Here is a 17,274-nt window from a genome sequence, read left to right on the forward strand (position 1 = left end):
GAGCGGGCTGCAAAGCTCCTGGGAGCCCTTTGAAGGCATAATTGAGAGGAGCTGCAGCCTGCAGGATGGGGATGCTCCCGGTGACCCTTCTGCTTACTGCACGTGTCTTGGGGTGGAGGTGAGGGGGGGACGCAATTAAACCCCTGAGCAGCTATTACAGCCAATTACCCCTCAGACGATTATCTGGCAAGAGGAAATGTCAAAACAGGCCACGCATGGCTCCCTGATGGCTTGGCACTCCCTGGGGCCAGCAGTGCTGCTGACCCTCCGCTGCACCAAGGGCTCTCAGCTCCTGCTCCTCCACCCTGCTTGGGCAAGGCAAACTCGGAGAGGAAAAGCATTCCTGTAAGATTCTTAAGGTCTCTTCCCACCCCACCTCTCTATGATTTCATGTGGTGGCCCATGGTTCACACAGGAAAGGGGAATGGAGAAGGGGGTAAAGGAAACACAAGGGGGCCTTCAGCCAGGGTTAGGGCCAGTGATGCCATCCCTCAGCAGGAGGGTACAGCAAAGGATGCACACGTGGATAGAGCAGAGAAATCCCAAAGCAAGAGGGGTTCCCCCACCAACAGGCATCCAGCCCTTTCCCAGATGCCAGGCTTGGATCCAGGTGGGCACAAGCTACAAAGTCACGGGTCACCCACCTCCTGCCTCCATTTGTGGTGATGGCCATTGGTACCAAGTGCAAAGTTACTGCCCAAAATAAAGCACTTGGATTTAGAGGACTCCAGGAGAGTAAAGAAATGAGATGCTCTTCCAGGATGATGCAATGCCATGGAATGTCCAGATAGGTGTTCAGATGAGCCATTAAAACCCAGAATCATAAAATCATTGAGTCTGAAAAAGATATCTAAAATCATCCAGTCCAACCATTCACCCACCACCAGTATTGCCCACTAAGCCACGTCCCTGAGTACCACATCTACCATCTACACTCTCCTTGGACACCTCCAAGGATGGTGACCCCACCATCTCCCTGGTCCTGTGCCAGTGCATCCCCCCTCTTTCTGAGGCTAAATTCTTCCATCCAGCTAGAAAAAGACATAGGAAGTTATTAGTGCAATAATGTCACATCAAAACCCAGGAATCCTCCTTGGAGGTGTTCAAGGGAATTTTCACAGAGCTGCACGGTTCTCTTCTCCACTGTAAGGCCATGAGTTGGGCAAAAGCATGGGGTAAGTGGAGAGAGGTGTTACCTAGGGCTTGTATCTGTTATATTTCTACAACAGTCATCACTGTAACTGCTAAAATTAGAGCTGAGTTAATGATTTAATATATTTACATGTATGATAATATCTGATATAAATCTTATCCCTGTTCCTATTATGAACTCACAGTTCTGATCACTCCTTCTCAAACAGACAGCACAAGGACTAAAAGTCTCAGGCAACAGATCAATGAAAATGATTAGAGGCCTGGGAAGATTTCTGTAGGAGGTGGAATTGAAAAGATTAGCACCATTTAGTTCAGAGAGGGGATAAAAAAGAGTGGACATGAAAAACCAATGCAGCAGCACAAGCTGGGTAAGGCACCCCGACTTGGCACATTCTGTGTGCGCAGGATGCCACACCGTGCCTCGCAGTTGGTCCCGCCTGTATTTATGGAATGGTTTCTGCTCACTCAGTAAATGGAAAAAGGCCTTACAGCCAGGTCACTGCCATCTGAAACTGACATTTACAGTTTGCAGAAAGCTGCTGCAGCAGGAAAACCTGGCCATGGAAATGGGAGCAAAGGGAGAACATGGGGAGGATGGGGTTGATGGCCCCAAACCCCTCCTGGCCACACCACTGGGCTGTGCCTTTATACCCCATAAGGATTCAGCTGCAGTGGGTGCTCCCCTGCCCTGTTTGCTCAGCTCCTACATCAAACCCCACCAATTACCAACCCTTCAAACCTTTCTGGTCATTTTGGAGGAAAATCCAGATGCTGTCCCATCGGTGACCAAGACACTTCACAGGGCAACCCATCTCTTGAGTTCCCTGGGAGATGTGAATAATCTCAGAGCCTGTTCACACACAGCCTGGTCCACCCATGCTGCATCCCTCGGCAGCTGCTTCATACTTACCCCATGTGAGGGATAGGTCAGCCAACCCCAGTCCCCTGGCATCGTTGACGTGTCAAGCAAGTTCACTGGAAAACACAGGAACAAAATGCTGTGTTAGAAAGCTTGCTCTACGCTGAGAGCAGGGGAAACAAAGCACCACAACTGACCCTTCCTCATTCACCCATCGTGGGACACCTTGCAGTTAGTGACACAGACCCGTCTGGCTGTAGCTCAGTTCAGTGGCAAGAAATGCTGCTCCCCAGAGCTGCTGGTATGCAGCAGAGTTGGGCTGTGGTCACAAGAGAAAGCAGTGTAGTCTTTTGGGTTGGATGGGGCCCTGGGCATCCTGATCTGGTGGTTGGCAACCAGCTCACGGCAGGAGTTTGGAGCTGGATGGTCTTTAATGTCCCCTCCAACCTAAGCCCTTCTGTGATTCCATCATTCTATGATTTCAAAGATGAGGGGCTGCAAACAACAGGTCAGTGGGGATGCAGAGCAGGAGGAGCTTGGGAAGTGAAAACCAAAAGTGCCATGTTCTCTACCATCCCCACCTGAGCCAGTGGGGCATTCACTTCTACACATCCACTCTGGAGCCCCATCAAAGTCAAACTTCCAAAAACCCTTCTGCCAACAGGAGCCAGAGGTAATGATATTGGAATCATAGATCATGGAATCAAAGATAATGGAATCATAGAATCACAGAATGGTTGGGTTGGAGGGGAGCTTAAAGATTATTCAGCCCTAACTGCCAGCCCAATAGCTCAGGCTGCTCAGGGCTCATCCTTGGGCACCTGCAGGGACGGGGCACCCACAGCTCTGGGCAGCACTGCCGGGGCCTCATCATCCTCTGAATAAAAAAATTCCCTCCAAAATCTAACCTAAATCTCTCCTCTTCATCTAACTTCAATCTCCCTCGTCCCTTCAGCCTGGTCCTAAGGTCCACATGGGGAACGAGGCTCTGCCCTGCGTCCCATCTGCACCTCCAGGCTCTGGAGGGAAGGTGGCCTCAGCGGCTGTCACGGTGGGACGGGGCACACGGGGACCACAGCTGCAGCCCCACCGGAGGCCGGGCTCTGCACAAAGTGGGCCCCAGCAGCTGTAGGAACGGGTGCCACTTCCATTTACGATTACCAGGCAGGGAAGGAAAGGGGGGAGAAGGAAGCAGGGACGTGAGCTGGCTGTGAAACACCCGGACGTCATGCTCCTGACAGAGCAGATTAGGAGCTTTTGAGGCATTTATTAATGTTAGCAGAACAATTTGAAAGAATTTCCAGGGTTTCTTGTGTGACTTCATTGGCCCAACAGCAGGCCGAGCCCCTCTGCTCGCTGCAAGGCGCTGCTCCCACTGCTAGAGAGGCCCCTTGCCCTCAGCACGGAGTAATTACCTCGGAGATCTCAAATCCATTTTTATTTGTTATTGTTAATCTGAAGATTTTCTGCCTATTTTCCCTGGGTAATTCGCCCAGCAGGAGCCCGGGCTGCGGAGTTTCCCTGCTCGCCGTGCTGGAGCACGGTGCCGACGACCCTCGGCAGGACAGCCGTGAGCAGGGCTGCGTTCACGGCCCCGCTCCCCCCGCTGTCTCCATGCCCTTATTCCCACGCTGCGATGCACGAAGCTGGGCACGCTGCAGAACGGGCTCCAGGAGCACCAGGGTTGGTCACAGCGCTGCAGCGTGGGGTGCAGAGTGGAGTCGGAGCATGCAGCCCCATGGTGGGATGTTCCCCAGATGCTGGAATAACAGCTCTGAGACAGACACGCATGGAGCCAGATCATGTACTGAGAATTGTGGTTACGGTTAGGGTCGTTGCTAAGGTTATGTTTAGGATTGTTATATTTTAAGAGTTATGGCTAGGGTAGGGTCATGGTTGGGGTTATGGCTATGGTTAGAGTTGTGGTTAGGGTCATGGTTGGGTTAGGCTTAGGGTTAGAGTTGGCTTAGGCTTAGCTTTAGGCTTAAGGTCAGGCTTAGGTTTAGGTTAGCCTTCTTTCAGGTGCTTTGCTGCACAGCACTGCATAAGCACGCGTTCCCTGCAGCACTCCTGTGGAGCGGATTACTCGTGCCTCTTTGCAGGAAGAGGGCTAAGATATTTCTTTATTCCATAGAAAGTGTTTCTGCAAAGCGCATACAGGGGTCCGATGCGTTAAGCCCACTGCAGTGGGCACTGCACAAACAGGAAGGCATTCTCTGACGCCTTCTCTCTCTCATTAAGTTCCTATAGAGCAAACATGAGGCTGTGCACATGAGGACCTGCCTAGCAGCACTACTGCATGCCGTGCTCAGATATAGAATCACAGAATGGTTTGAGTTGGAAGGGACCCTAACATCTGTCTGGTCCAACCCCACTGCAAAGAACAGGGACACCCACAGCTCCGTCAGGTGCTCAGAAGTCAGCCTCAACATACAGAAGTCCACTGGTGCAACAGCCCTGCCAGTGAGTTCTGAGACAAACTGAAGCACGGTCTGCAGTGTGGTTGGTCCAAAGCACTGCAGGAAGCCGTGCCGTGCTCCTGGTGCTGAGCTCCAGCCCTAACTGCAGGGAATCACTGGCTTAGCTGGCAGAGTCTGCACAGCCCTCCTTGGCTCCCCACCCGGGCTCCTTCCCAAAGTCCAACTGGGAACCCAACTGTGAACTTTATCCAGCACCTTGTGGGTGATGCCCCAGCCACAGTCGCTTCCCTGGAGGCTGGGGCCTTGACGCAGAAGGGCAAGCAAGTCCATCACAAAGGACTCCTTTCAGCTGAAATGCTTCTCAGAAAACCTGCTGGTTTGGGAGACCTCTATCCTACAGCTGGGTAATTCTGTTTGATGTTATGGACTGTCCGCATGTATCAGTCTCAAACTGCAAGCTCTTTTTTTTCCTTCCTGAGCACCATTTTGATTTCCACTATTCTGCGCCTTGGCTTTGACTCGGCGTATTGAGCCAAAACACCAGGAGGTGTCAGGGGGAATTCTCGCACTGATGGAAGAGCTGTCAAGTCTGATTGCCCGTTCGAATGGAAGCACCTACAGAGCTGCAAGGTTGCTTCCCCGGCTCAAACTGGGGTGTTGAGCTGGAGTCTCACGCAAGGGAGACCGACTTGAAGAGCTGCACCGTGTAATGCGGTGCAATTAGCACACACTGCAATCTCATCCGTGCAGGAGCCAAAGAGTAGATGTATGTGTGTGCATTTATATGTCAAAAAGTAGATATATGTATGCCAGAAAGTAGATATACGTTTGTGTGGACGTATGTTTATTTATACACACCCGCATCTACATTTATAGGCGTACCTCCTCCAGATTCATGCCCATATTCACATCTACCAAATTCCAGTTCCCACTTGGGATAAAGGAGCTCACATCCAGGAAACGCACGTTTTGCCTGCACCCCCATATCCATTACCCACGGATATTTCTTCCTTCAGAGGGAATGCTCCCAAGTCCTTCCCAACACTTGGGCTGGTGACCAACACATTGCATCGCCGTGCCCAGTAGTCCCAGCACACGAGTGGTGCCGTGGGAGCTGCTGCTGCCCAGTGCAGGGTGCACGGTGGGGCAGTGGCACACTGGGGGACGTGCTGAGCCTCAGCATCCAGAAAACCAGTGGGGGACCAAAGAGGGCTCAGAGATCCCTCATAATTGTTAACCCACTGCGATCCTCGCTCTAATTACTCCACGGTCTCCCTCCCAGGCGGTGGGCTTTGTAGCGCAGGCGTGGGGAGGAAGGGTCAGTGGGAGCAGCCCCGTTCCCTTGGGCTTCAGTTCCTCTCTATCACAACTTCAAAGGCCTCCCAAGATTCACAGCAAGGTTCTTTCCCCCCCCCAACAACGCCTTTTGCATTGATAATTAAACCCTTAGCAGTACGGTTGGACGCTTCGGCTCCCCGCCACCCGAGGCTCAACCTGTGCACCCCAAAGGGCTCTGCCCACCCCACGGCACCCCACGGCCATAATCCGCTCAGTGTGGGGAGGGCTGCCCTCAGCGGGGATGGCGGCAGGGCTATGGGAAAGGGGCAGGGAGAGGCTCCCCGGCAGGGGGGGGAACAAGAGGCAGCGGCTTTCATGTCCCATAATCTCAGGCAGGATGTTGGAGGGGCAGGTGGGGCCGGGAGGGGTCAGCTATTTGTATCCCACCGTTTAATCCACCAGCCCGCTGAATAGCTGGTTGTGACCCCTCCAAACTCGAGGAAGGGGGAAAAAATCGCACTGCAAATCCGTGTCCTCCTGGCCTCGGAGCATCGGGGGGAGACAGGATGGGACGCTTCGTTTTCAGGCTCCCGTTTCCTGAGACAGCAGCACTTCCAGACTGACACCATCCCGAGGGCAGGGCATTTTGTGCCCCATGGATGTGGGTCAGCACCAGCACAGGCTTTGTCTGCGCGGGACACAGCGGGGACGATGCTCACACCAGGACCCGATGGCCTCTGCTGCCCTGAGAGGAAATGCAGGAAAGCGTTGGGAGTGAATAGAAAAGAGCTCGCCAAAACCCAGCACGAAGATGGGATTTTCACCTTGCTGGAAATGCCAAAATGAGGCTGAAAATAATAGATTAGAAAGAAGCATTTTCAAACTCTTGCCATGAAAAAGCAGTGCTTGGGTTTGGACGTGCCTGAGTTCCCATTGCAGGATTTCTTGTCAGACCTTTGGATTATCACTGTGAACTTTCTGTATTTAATTTTGTATCATTTTTGTTTTGTTTTGTTTTTTTACTGCGTCGGGAGCAGCAACGCCTGCAAGGTCTGCCCAGAGGGTCACCCCTTTTCAATAGACCACGAGCAGGAAATACTTTGATGCAGGAAGAAAGCTTGTTTGTTCAATCTGTGCTAACAAAAAAAGCTGCGGTTCGGGTTTTAAACATAAAATAATCAACCTGATCCTTCCTCCTCCCTGCATGGTATCGAGCAGGATAATATGCAGTGTGAGGGCATAACCTGTGGTAGTACTGAGATGTCGTGAGGTAATGTGAAATAATAATAATAATAAAAAAAGAAACAAAACAAAACACTCTGAATAAAGCATTTCCGAGGCTAAAAATCTTGACATTCAAGGACAGGGGAAAAGAAAGAGATCAACACAAAAAGCATCAAAAGCCAAACAGCCTTCTTGCTTGAAAATACAGGTGAGAAAATATAGACATGAAATGTTGGTGTTTCTCGCTGCTGATGCTCGCGTGCAGTGGGACAGCGGGGCTAATTGGGCGTGCTGGCTTAGGGAAGAAAATTAAAGCCAGGGCAGTGGTGCACGTCCCGGTGTGTGGCAGACACAGCTCTGAATGGAAAGAACCCATAGGAAATGTTGGAATAAGAGAGTTGTGCCCACGGCCGGAGGGGACGGAGCTACTGCAGGGCTACGGGGTGGATGGGCTCGTTGTAATTCAGGGCAGAAGAGCGAGGAGGAGGTGGGAAGACTCTGGGGAAGGGGGGTGAGAAAGGTCAGGGAGGCGAGGAACTCCATGGAAACATCCGATGTGCGTGAAGGGAAGGAGTGTGAGCGTGGCAAGGATGGGGAAAGGGCAGCGGCATCAGGAAGGGCTCTGCAAGCCCTTGTGTCCAGTCCTGGGGGAGACATTCCCACCCTCGATCCTTGGGGTGGTGCCTACACCAGCCTGAATCGCCCTTCTCTCCTCTCACATATGTTGGGTATAAGTGAATTCACACTTTCACCTGTCCTCGGGGATGAGCTCGTACCAAGCGAACCCCAGTTTCACTCAGCACTTCCACTCCGCGGCTGCACACCACGTTTCCCTTCACCTATCTGCTGCCTGTGTGGGATTTGCATTGCCCACATCTCCTGCCCCAAGCAGGGTCCTTTGGAGCATCCCACGCAGTGACCGATGCCGCATGCAGCCTGCTGGCTTCTTCCAGTGCTGTCACCAGCTCCCCATGAAATCCGGGCTTCCAAAGCCAGACAAACTAAAAATGAAGTCACAGAACACGGGAAAGGCTTTGGGTTTTTAGCCTTGGTCTGCGTTGTTCCCCCTGCATCAGACGGAGCCACCTTGAAATTCAGATTTCTCAGGGTCTTGTCAATTCAACCACTGAAAGTCTCCGGGATGGAGGATTTTGGCCGTAGCCCCTCCAGGACATCTCTCTAGGAATTTTAAATTAAAAGAATAAAATAAAATAAAATAAAATAAAATAAAATAAAATAAAATAAAATAAAATAAAATAAAATAAAATAAGAAGTAAACGGGAATGTATTCACTCAGCAGACATGGCCCCACGCGCTCAGCCCAACAGCCAAAGAATCCCTTCTGCAACAGGCACCCATCATCCCACTGCCTCCTCCACCCCAGCGGTCCTGGCAAAGATTGGAGGTTTTTCCCTACAATATTCATTAAGAAAATGTGTTATTTTTGCTGGTGTGCTTGGTTACCTGCATCACTTGGGCAGGTTTAGATGAGAGCAGTTGAGGTTGCTGGATGCTTTTCCTAATTTCTCTGAGGATATCTCTCAGTTTCAAACCCGTTGTCTAAATCACGTTCAGCTCTTTGTTAATCAGTGAGTTAATTTAAACAAGCTAATTCCTTTAATGACAATTAGTTTGCTTACTTAAAAACCGCTTTCTAAAACTGAACATGGACAAAAACACCAATCCTAAAACCATTGGAGTGGACGGGGCGGAATGGCTCTTCCCGTGAGGAATGATTTTTAAAGGCTAAAAATCTTACAGCGCAATTTCCTAACAGAATTTCCTCCTTGTAAGACTCGCAAGGCTTCTCCTCCTCATCAGGCTTCATCATCTGGGTGAATTAATCACCAAGCTTGAAGCCGGCGGTTGCCCAACGCTCAATCCCAACCTGCTGCTCGTGCTCCGCGCGCCGTTCAGGCACCCGATATTCTCCACATGGAAAAGTGGAGATGGAGCAGAAGGTGCAGGCGTCACAGGATGGAGGAAAAGCCTTCGAGAGAGGGATTTATGGAGCTCCTGGTCTGGCTGTAAGGGTTGCGAGGCACCGCGGCCATGGGTTGCTTTAGGGTCGCGAGAGCGAAGCCTAACAAGAACCAATGGTCGGAAGGTGAAACCAGACAAATTTGTATCAGGGAAAAAAAAACACAAAACAAAATGAACAGAAAAGGTCCAATTATTTTTACCACGGAGCCATTGGAACGAATGATTAAAGAAAGCAACGGTTCTGCTTTCTGATCTCAGATAAATGTCGCGTACCTTCGCGGGCAAACACAATCTGCTGGGGTTTATCGGCGTGGGCAGAGCGGATCTGGAAAGGACGATGCCCTGCAGGTGATTATTTATTGAATTTTGGTCTGTTTTGTTTGGGTTTTTTTGCAGGAAATACACCTGCACGACCCCACCGCTCACTCCTGGGGCCGAATGGGTTAATTGCTTCTCTGGGGCAGGAGAGCAATTTTGAGCGTTGTTCATGCTACCGAGTTAGGAGAACCAACTATCAAAACCAGGGCAAGAATAGAGTTATCATATGAATGGAGTCACTGGGAGATAAAGGAGCACCGAGGGCTGCGGCGAGGCGCAGGACCCGACCGAGACAAAGAGCAGAGGTATTGGGATCACAGCACAAATCCCACGCCGGCTGCTCCCCTCCTGCCTCAGCAGCTACAGGCGTTCCTTTCCTTTCGTTCCGTTTCTTTTTAGGAATTTTTTTTTTATTTTTATTTTTTTTTTTTTTGCCTTCTCTCTCCAGTAATTTTTCATCAATCCAAAATAAATAAATAAATAAATAAATAAATAGAGAGGTAGATAGATAAATAAATAAATAAATAGGGATTTCCTTCCCTGTTCCCTTCCTGCGGGGATGGATCGCTTTTTCCTGCCGTACTTTGATCTGGATTCATCAGATCCATTTCTGCCCTCACCAAAATGGGCTCCCGTTTGCTTTCGCTGTACGTAAAGCCCTTCAGGACTTCGGGAAATAAAGATTTGAGGATGTGGTTTAAAAAAAAAACAAAACACGAAAAACAACAACAAACACAGACAGAAAGGAAGCGCATTTTGTGCACCGCAAATTTTTCCTGCAAATTTTGGCGTTTGCTTTTTCCAGAAGTTTGCTAAAGTACGAGCACAGGAAATAAAGGCGGGGATAGGAGCACCCCGTCAGCCCTCTGACAGTCACACCACACTCACAGTGTTGGCTTCCTAGCAGCATTCTGCGTGCAAACAGACAAACAAACAACAAAAAACCCAAAAATTATGCCTTGACAAACCTGATTTATTCCTATTTTCTAAACACAACCAGAATCCGCTCCCCACCTCGAAGCGGCGCCCCTCCAACCCCGCCACCACCGCCCAACGTCGGCGCTCACCAAAACCCTCCCGTTTCCCATTCCCACTGAGGAGCAGAGCGTCCTCAAAGTCTTTTCACAACTGCGAAAGGATTTCCTCTGCCTTCCAGCGCTCTGCTTGCCCTCAGCCCCGGCTTCGGCGCTGCCGCAGAAGGGTTGGCAAAGGAGCGCTGAATAAAGGCACGGATGAGTTTTACCTTTTTTTTTTTCTTTTTTTTTTTTTTTTCTGTTTGAGCAGAGGGGCAATTAATGAGATTACAATCGGGAGATTAGCAGAGGAGATTGGCACAAACCCTCCTCGGCGCCGCGCGGCTGCCCCGGTTGCGGCGGCGAAGGGGAAACGTTGGGTTTTCCCATCCTCCTCCTCCATCACCACCAGCGAGGATCTCCACCGCCCGTGGCCGCTCTCCCTCTCCCCTCTGTTTGCACAAATCCCGAACCCCACCTCATTTATTTATTTTTTTCCCAATCCTTCCTTTTTCTTTTTTTTTTCCCTCCCCTGCCACACGTTTTCCCTCCTCCTGCACGTTCAGCCATTTCGGAGGTGATGCTGCTCCATCCTCTACCTCCCACCATTCCCCACACTCCCTACGTGCCCCAAAACCCCGTGGTCCCCCACCACGTCAGCCCCACAGTGAGCGGGATGAGACCCAGCCCCACAGCGGGATGTGAAGGGCCATTTTCCAGCAGAAAACACAATTCTGTCACGCGCGCACCAAGCTCGAAATTGTGGCAATTTCTGCTCTGTTTCAACACAGCGAAGATATTTTGTTTTCTGTTATTTAACTTCGATACGTGATGTCATGTAAAATATCACGAATGCTTTCTCCTCCGCAACTCAGTGCTTATACTCTCAATATCTCACTCTACTGCACTATTTCCGAATTACTATATGCATTATTACAACTTTTTTTAGATGCAAAGCAATACAACAATTTCAAACCAAATTTATTTTTATTTTTTTTTTTCCAAATCTTCCCCACTGAGACCATTCAGTACCCTTCAGGTTTTCTCTTCCCCACAAAATACCTGAGTTTTGGCTCTCAATCTATTTTGCAATGACCAGCACACCGAGCTGTGGGGATTTCCCATAGACCTGCGATCCCCACTTACTGCCTGCTCCCTTTCCCATGGTACTGACTGTGAAAAACAAACAAACAACAAAAAAAAAAAACATATGAGTAAATGGAATTAAAAAATTAATAGCTTGAAACATCCTGGGGAAAAACAAAAAAAAAACCAAAAACAAAAACAAAAAAAAACCAAAAAAACAGCTTTGCAGAGAAGTGAAAGGCTTTGTGAGCTCTTGGGGTTCTGGTTATGGCTATGGTTTTAGTTGGGGTTCTGGTTGTGGTTCGGGTTATGGTTAGGGATAATGATGGGGTTAGGTTAAAGTTATGGTTACAGATTCAAGGCTAGGTCTAGGGCTCGGATTAGGCTTGGGGTTAGAGTTAGGCTTAGGTTTGGGGTCAGGGTTGGAGTTAGGTTTGAGTAACCATGTGTGATCACGGCCATGGCAAGCACCCTGGTTGCCCTGGCTGTGGGCATGTGCTGTAGGGCTACGTTTTTTTTATGTTCTGATTTTTAGGTGGTTTTGTGTGGAGCCAGGAGTTGACTCTGTGATCCTTATGGATCCCTTCCAAATTGTGATTCTAGGATTCTTTGAAGCCCAGCACAGGCAGGAGGCTGCAAGGCCGTATCAGCCCTATGCCAGCCTCAACCTGCAGCCCCACAGCAGCCCCGGTGCAGGCAGTGTTGTCCTTCTGACCCAGTGCCCTGCACTGCTGCGTGCCACACAGCCAGCACTGCGAATGCTTCTCTGCCCCTTCGGTTGGGCCCAGCTGATGCAGAATCTTTCTGCACCGCCATGGAGCCGTGCTCAGGATGGTGGAAATGTGGATTTCTTTGGGGGATATGGAGGGACACCGCTGCAGGATCCCACACGTCCTCCTGATGCCATCCCACTGCCTTGCCCACCCCACCCAGCCCAGACCCCATCTGCCGCATCCCCCCCAGAGCCCTGTACATCCCTCACCCCACACGTTAGCTTTCTTCTCCAAATATCCTGGGGAAAGCTCCAGTCTTCTCATGTTTGGGACCCAGGTATCCCCGCAGACCCCACAAAACCCACCCCAGCACAGACATCATTACAGGAGGCCCTGACCCCGCTCACAGCACAGCCAGGGCCCGCACTTTGCACTTCTGCATTTTGCCTTTGCTTTGGGGCAGGCTCAAGGACAGCAGTAAGAGTAGGGGCAGCCGAAGGTCAGTGTCTGGCTCCCCTCTCGTGCTCTGCCCGTGGCCAGGGTGAGACGAGGTCAGGCTGGCTGCTCTGCTCAGAGCTCCCTGTGCCAACGCTGGGAGCCTGGGGGAGCACAGGGCCCTGAGCATGGGCAGCAGCACGGAGCAGGGGGTTGGGGGGCTGGGGTCCAATCCTCATCCCACAAAGCCCATCTCCAGCAGCGAGAGCCTGAGGCAAGGGCAGGAAGGAAAGCCGGTGGGAAATGAGCAGAAGTGCAGGGATGCAGGGGTAGGAGTAACAGAGAGCTAAAAATGGGTAACACAGGTAAGGAAGAGATGACGGCTGGGAGGGGAGGTAGGGCTGCGTATTGGAAGATGGCAGCAGGAAGCCAGCCATCCTGGGCGCTGCTAAGGGCATGAAGCAGCCCATGGGCCTCAGTGTGGCAGGAGGACATCAGAGCTGCAGCGAGGAGAAGGGAGGGATGCCACCACCATCACGGCAGGGACATCGGCACCGGGCTCGCTGCGGCTGTCGGGCGTAGCAGAAGGGAGGAAGGATGCTGCTGCCAGTGCCAAGGACACGCTTGGGAGTGGGAACAGCAGATCTCCGGGTGATGAAGATCAGCAGCCCTGGGAAGCAGTCACACCACTGCCAGCACGGAAGGAGACGAGCGAGCGGATGACAGGCAGCGGGAGCAGCGCTGCTGTACCGAGGGGGCCTGAGCCGGTGGTTGCAAGGCCGGCATGGGCTGGGGCTGAGCACAGCCGGGAGCCAGGTGCAGGCCTGTCAGCACCAACACCGAGATCCTGGCAGAGGGTCCCTGCCCCAATCCCTGCTTCCCACTTCGGAAGTTCACAGCCCTTTCCCTCGCCACAAGTTTCCCACCTGAGCCCTTCCAGCTCCCGCCGCCCGCTCCCGCACGCACCCCCTGCACAGCCCTCCCTCGCCCACCCCGCGGCCCCGTGGCCCCACCAGCACACCTTGAGCTGACACCACAGCCGCAGCTCAGCTGGTCTGCACGGCCCCAGCTCCCAGCACAGCCACCCCTGCGTGCTGCAGCAGAGCCCTCGCGGGGGAAGGCCGGGCAGAGCTCCCAGGTGTTGCTGCAGAGATCGAGTCCTGCCCAGCTCCGAAGTTTAGCCACAGTGCAGAAGCTCCAGGAGCAGCAAACTCAGGCAGGCAGGAGCCCGGCTCTGCTCCCCTGAGAGCAGCGAGAGGCAAAGACCAGCAGAGATCCTCCTGACCACAAACCCCACTGACACATCCAAACCCACAGCCACGATCCCCCCCAAACGCTGCCCCACGGCACCGGGGCCACCTCACGTCCTACCTTCACTGGTGGTGGCGGACAGGCAGGCAGCCAAAGCGATGACGATGGAGAGCGAGGACGTCAGGTCCCCCTGTGCCCATGCCATGGTCCGGTGGGGCCGCCGGCTGCGGGATGGGGCTGCCGCGGTGGTCTCGGCACCTTTGCGATCGAGCGCCCGGAGCTACGGCACACGCCGGCTCATGCAAAGGCACTTTGCGCACATTGCTCGCATCCACACAGGCGAGCGGCTCGGCGGGGAGGGCGCAGCCTGCCTGTCACCGCTCGCAAGCCAATGGGGTGGGTGGGCTCTGCAGCGAGCCCCCCTTCCCGCTCCGCACGCACACGCTGGACCCAGCCGGAGCATCCCGACCACGGGCTCCCGCTCCCCCCCCGGCCTTCCCCCCCGTCTCTTGATGCTGCGCTCCCCGCCGTCCCCCTTTTGCGGCTCCACTCCGCTGCTGTGAAAGCCGAACCTCCAGCCCGGTGCTGTGGCCGTGCCTCCTGTCCCGGCCCGTGGGATAGATTGGCTGTCAGAGGGGACAGAGTTGCTCAGAGGTTTCCCCTCCGGCTGGCAAAACAGGGGGCACAAGCTTGGTCAGGATCAGGCAGAAGGGGAGGTGGGATTGCTCTTCAGTTCTGGTGCACAGGGAGGATGAGAACCTATTGCATGTGTTCCCCTCGCACATCCAGGGCCCAAGGGGACAGCCAAGCCCCTGCCTCTGTGCCACATCAAAACAGAGCCTGGGAGGATGCAGACCCCCAGCAGATCTCCCATCCAGGTGGGCAAAGGGGCCCTGCATGAGGTCAGGGCTGCCTGGACAGGAAGCATCTCCCTGCTGCCTGCTGGGCACCTTCCTGCTTGGAGCTGCTGGCATTGCTGAGCGAGCCAGGTGAGCGCCTTTCTCAGCATTCAACACTCAGCATCTACCAGATCCCCTCCAGCTGCCACCGTTATTTCTCCATCCGAGTGCTGAGCGGTTACTGATACTCGGCTGTAATCACTGCAGTGTTGGCTCCCACCTGTGCCATCAGAGGTGTCTTATCTGCTTGTTCATGGCTGGGCAGGACAATCTGTGATCGTAGCCCTGGCCAAACTCATCCCACCAGGAGCCCCCCATGGCACTGCCAGCAGCCGCTACCACTGCAGCCTGAGGGGCTCCCAGCCCATCTCACAGCCCGGTGCTGACAATTCCCCATTCACAGCAGCTGAGGATTGTGCCTGCAGGGACACATCCGCAGCACTCATCACCAGGACCTGGGAACGACCTGGCTCATCGGGTCCCTCCGGCTCGTTTTCCCCTCTGGCAGCCTGGGAAAGCCATCCACCAGCAGACAGCACTGGAGAGGTCCTGTCATCAGTGGTATCGCAGGCTGGGATCGCTGAGCAGCTCAGGACACGAGCTCTCCTGTCCCCCAGTGCCCCCCCCAGCCCCAGGTGTCCCAGCAATGTGGGTCCCCGTGGCCTTTGGCCTCGCTGTGATGCGAACTGCCATGGTCGGGCCCCTTTACAGAGCATAAAGGAGCTTTGCAGGAGCCAGCATGCCACAAGCCCAGAACTGGGGATTGGGAAACCTCTCCAAAGCATCACTAGAACTGAGGAGGTGTGTATGTGTGCAGCGGTGGGTGCAGTGGGGTGCTGAGTCCCAGCAGAGGACCATGCTGTGCTCAGAGTGTCCTGAGTACCGCAGCACATGTGTTGTGTGAGCGGGAGCATTTGCATGCTGGAGCCTGCATTGCATGGGAGCCTGAAGGGGCATGGAGGAGATCCCAGGTTAATTTGATCCTTGGCTTTGCCTTCCTACAGCTCCCCATGGCCCCACAGCTCCACATGGACCAACAGCTCCTCGTAGCCCCGCAATTCCTCATTGCTTACAGTTGCTCATGGTCCTGCATCTCCTTGATGACTCTACAATTCCTCATGGCACCACAGCTCTTCCTGGTCCTACAGCTTTTCATGACTCCACAGCTCTTCATGGCCCCACAGCTCCTCGTGTCCCTACACCTCCCTCATGGCAGCCTTTCCCTTGATGTCTTCTGAGGAGGCCACTGGTGAGGGCCAGCCCTCAGCATCAGCAGTGACGCAGCATGACTGTGGGAGGCCCTTGACCAGCTGAGCAATCAGCCCCCAATTAATTAAGGTCAGGTCTGTGCAGGCCTGCTATGCCTTTCTTCCTTGTCGTGCTGCGTATTAATATCCTTTAAATTAAAAAAAAATAAAAATAATCTTATCATAATTTTTCCTCATTGACGGAGATGGCTTGGAATTGGAATTGAGACAAACACAAGCCAGAAGCATCGGCTGCAGAAGGGGAGAGTTTAAGAAAGGCCTTTTGGTAATGCCCATCGTTCCCTTATCAGTGAGGATATTAAACGTATTGAAATGCTAAGCAGCTCTTTAATGGCTGTCTCTGATTTTCATTAAACAAGCAAGGGATGAGCAGGAGGGAAGGGGATGCAGCACTCTTCTCTCTCTAAGAAATTCTGATTGCTGGATATTAATGGCATTACTGTTCTTTTATCCAGGAGCGCAGGGTTGAGCTTGCCTCCTTGCCTATTTTCCATCTTGCTGAAGTGGAACGAAGTCCCGGCTCCCTGAGGTGGGTGCACAGTTGCTGTAGAGCTGGTAGGGACAGGGGCTGTATGCATACAGCTGCAAAGTATGGCTGCCTGATCCTGACCAATCAACCTCCTCCTGGGCACCTTTTTGGTGAAGCATCTCCAAGCCCTGCCATGCAGGTGCTGCCCAAACGGAGGAACCTCCTCGTGCCTCGATGGAGCTCACAGCTCTGACAGCCAGAGGAGGTACAGGGCGGATTTCTTTGCAGACAACCCAAACAATTCAAACTTCAGCTTTGCTGTCTGAAAAAGCAGAGATGCAATAACAGTTAAGCCCGAGCGATTCAAAGGCACGCCAGGAAACAAAGCCCGTTAAGCAGGCGCTAAAATGGCAGGAGAGAAACAACTGCACCTCGCTGCTCTTGTTACCTCTCCTTTGCTTTGCCGTTTCTAGCCTGTGGCTCCATTCTGCACGGCCACCGAGGTCAGGGGCTTTGCTGTTATAATCGCACGCCTCCAGGAGCTGGGGTTTGAAAGCGGCCAAAAATATCCTGTCGCTGCCCGTGGCACTGAGAGTCAGCGGCCACGGAGGAAGGACGGGCCAAGATGGGAGCAGAGGCTGAAGTCTCAGCCCTCTGTCCAGTGCGCACGGTTTGCACTGCAGAGAGCAGAGAGCTGCCCAAACTGCCAGCTGTATTACAGGCACTTTGTTTCTGCTGGAAGTGGAAATCTCAAAGAGACTTAATTATAGAGCCGGGCAGACACGGGCGTAATCCTTTTGAAAGCCTACAATGAGACGCTCTCCAAAATTAATTTCGAAACTGCAAAATAACCAAACAAAGCTCCATTTGAAACAGGGTGAGTGATGGGTGGAACAATAGGGA

The 17,274-nt window shown here is 52.8% G+C and overlaps 1 protein-coding gene across 1 annotated transcript in view; it reads right to left on the reverse strand.

The window, feature by feature from the left end:
* The window catches only part of EPHA8 (EPH receptor A8), a 39,293-nt gene extending 25,097 nt beyond the window's left edge, over positions 1–14,196 (reverse strand). The window contains exons 1-2 of the mRNA XM_052692113.1: positions 13,856–14,196; positions 2,066–2,130 (exon numbers count right to left, since the gene is read on the reverse strand). Of these exons, the coding sequence (XP_052548073.1) occupies positions 2,066–2,130; positions 13,856–13,940 (150 nt within the window). The 5' untranslated portion in view covers positions 13,941–14,196. The remainder of the gene's footprint in view (positions 1–2,065; positions 2,131–13,855) is intronic.
* Between the last annotated feature and the right edge of the window lie 3,078 nt (positions 14,197–17,274).

Source organism: Tympanuchus pallidicinctus, unplaced genomic scaffold (assembly GCF_026119805.1).
Source record: "Tympanuchus pallidicinctus isolate F22 unplaced genomic scaffold, pur_lepc_1.0 scaffold29, whole genome shotgun sequence".
Classification (NCBI taxonomy): domain Eukaryota; kingdom Metazoa; phylum Chordata; class Aves; order Galliformes; family Phasianidae; genus Tympanuchus; species Tympanuchus pallidicinctus.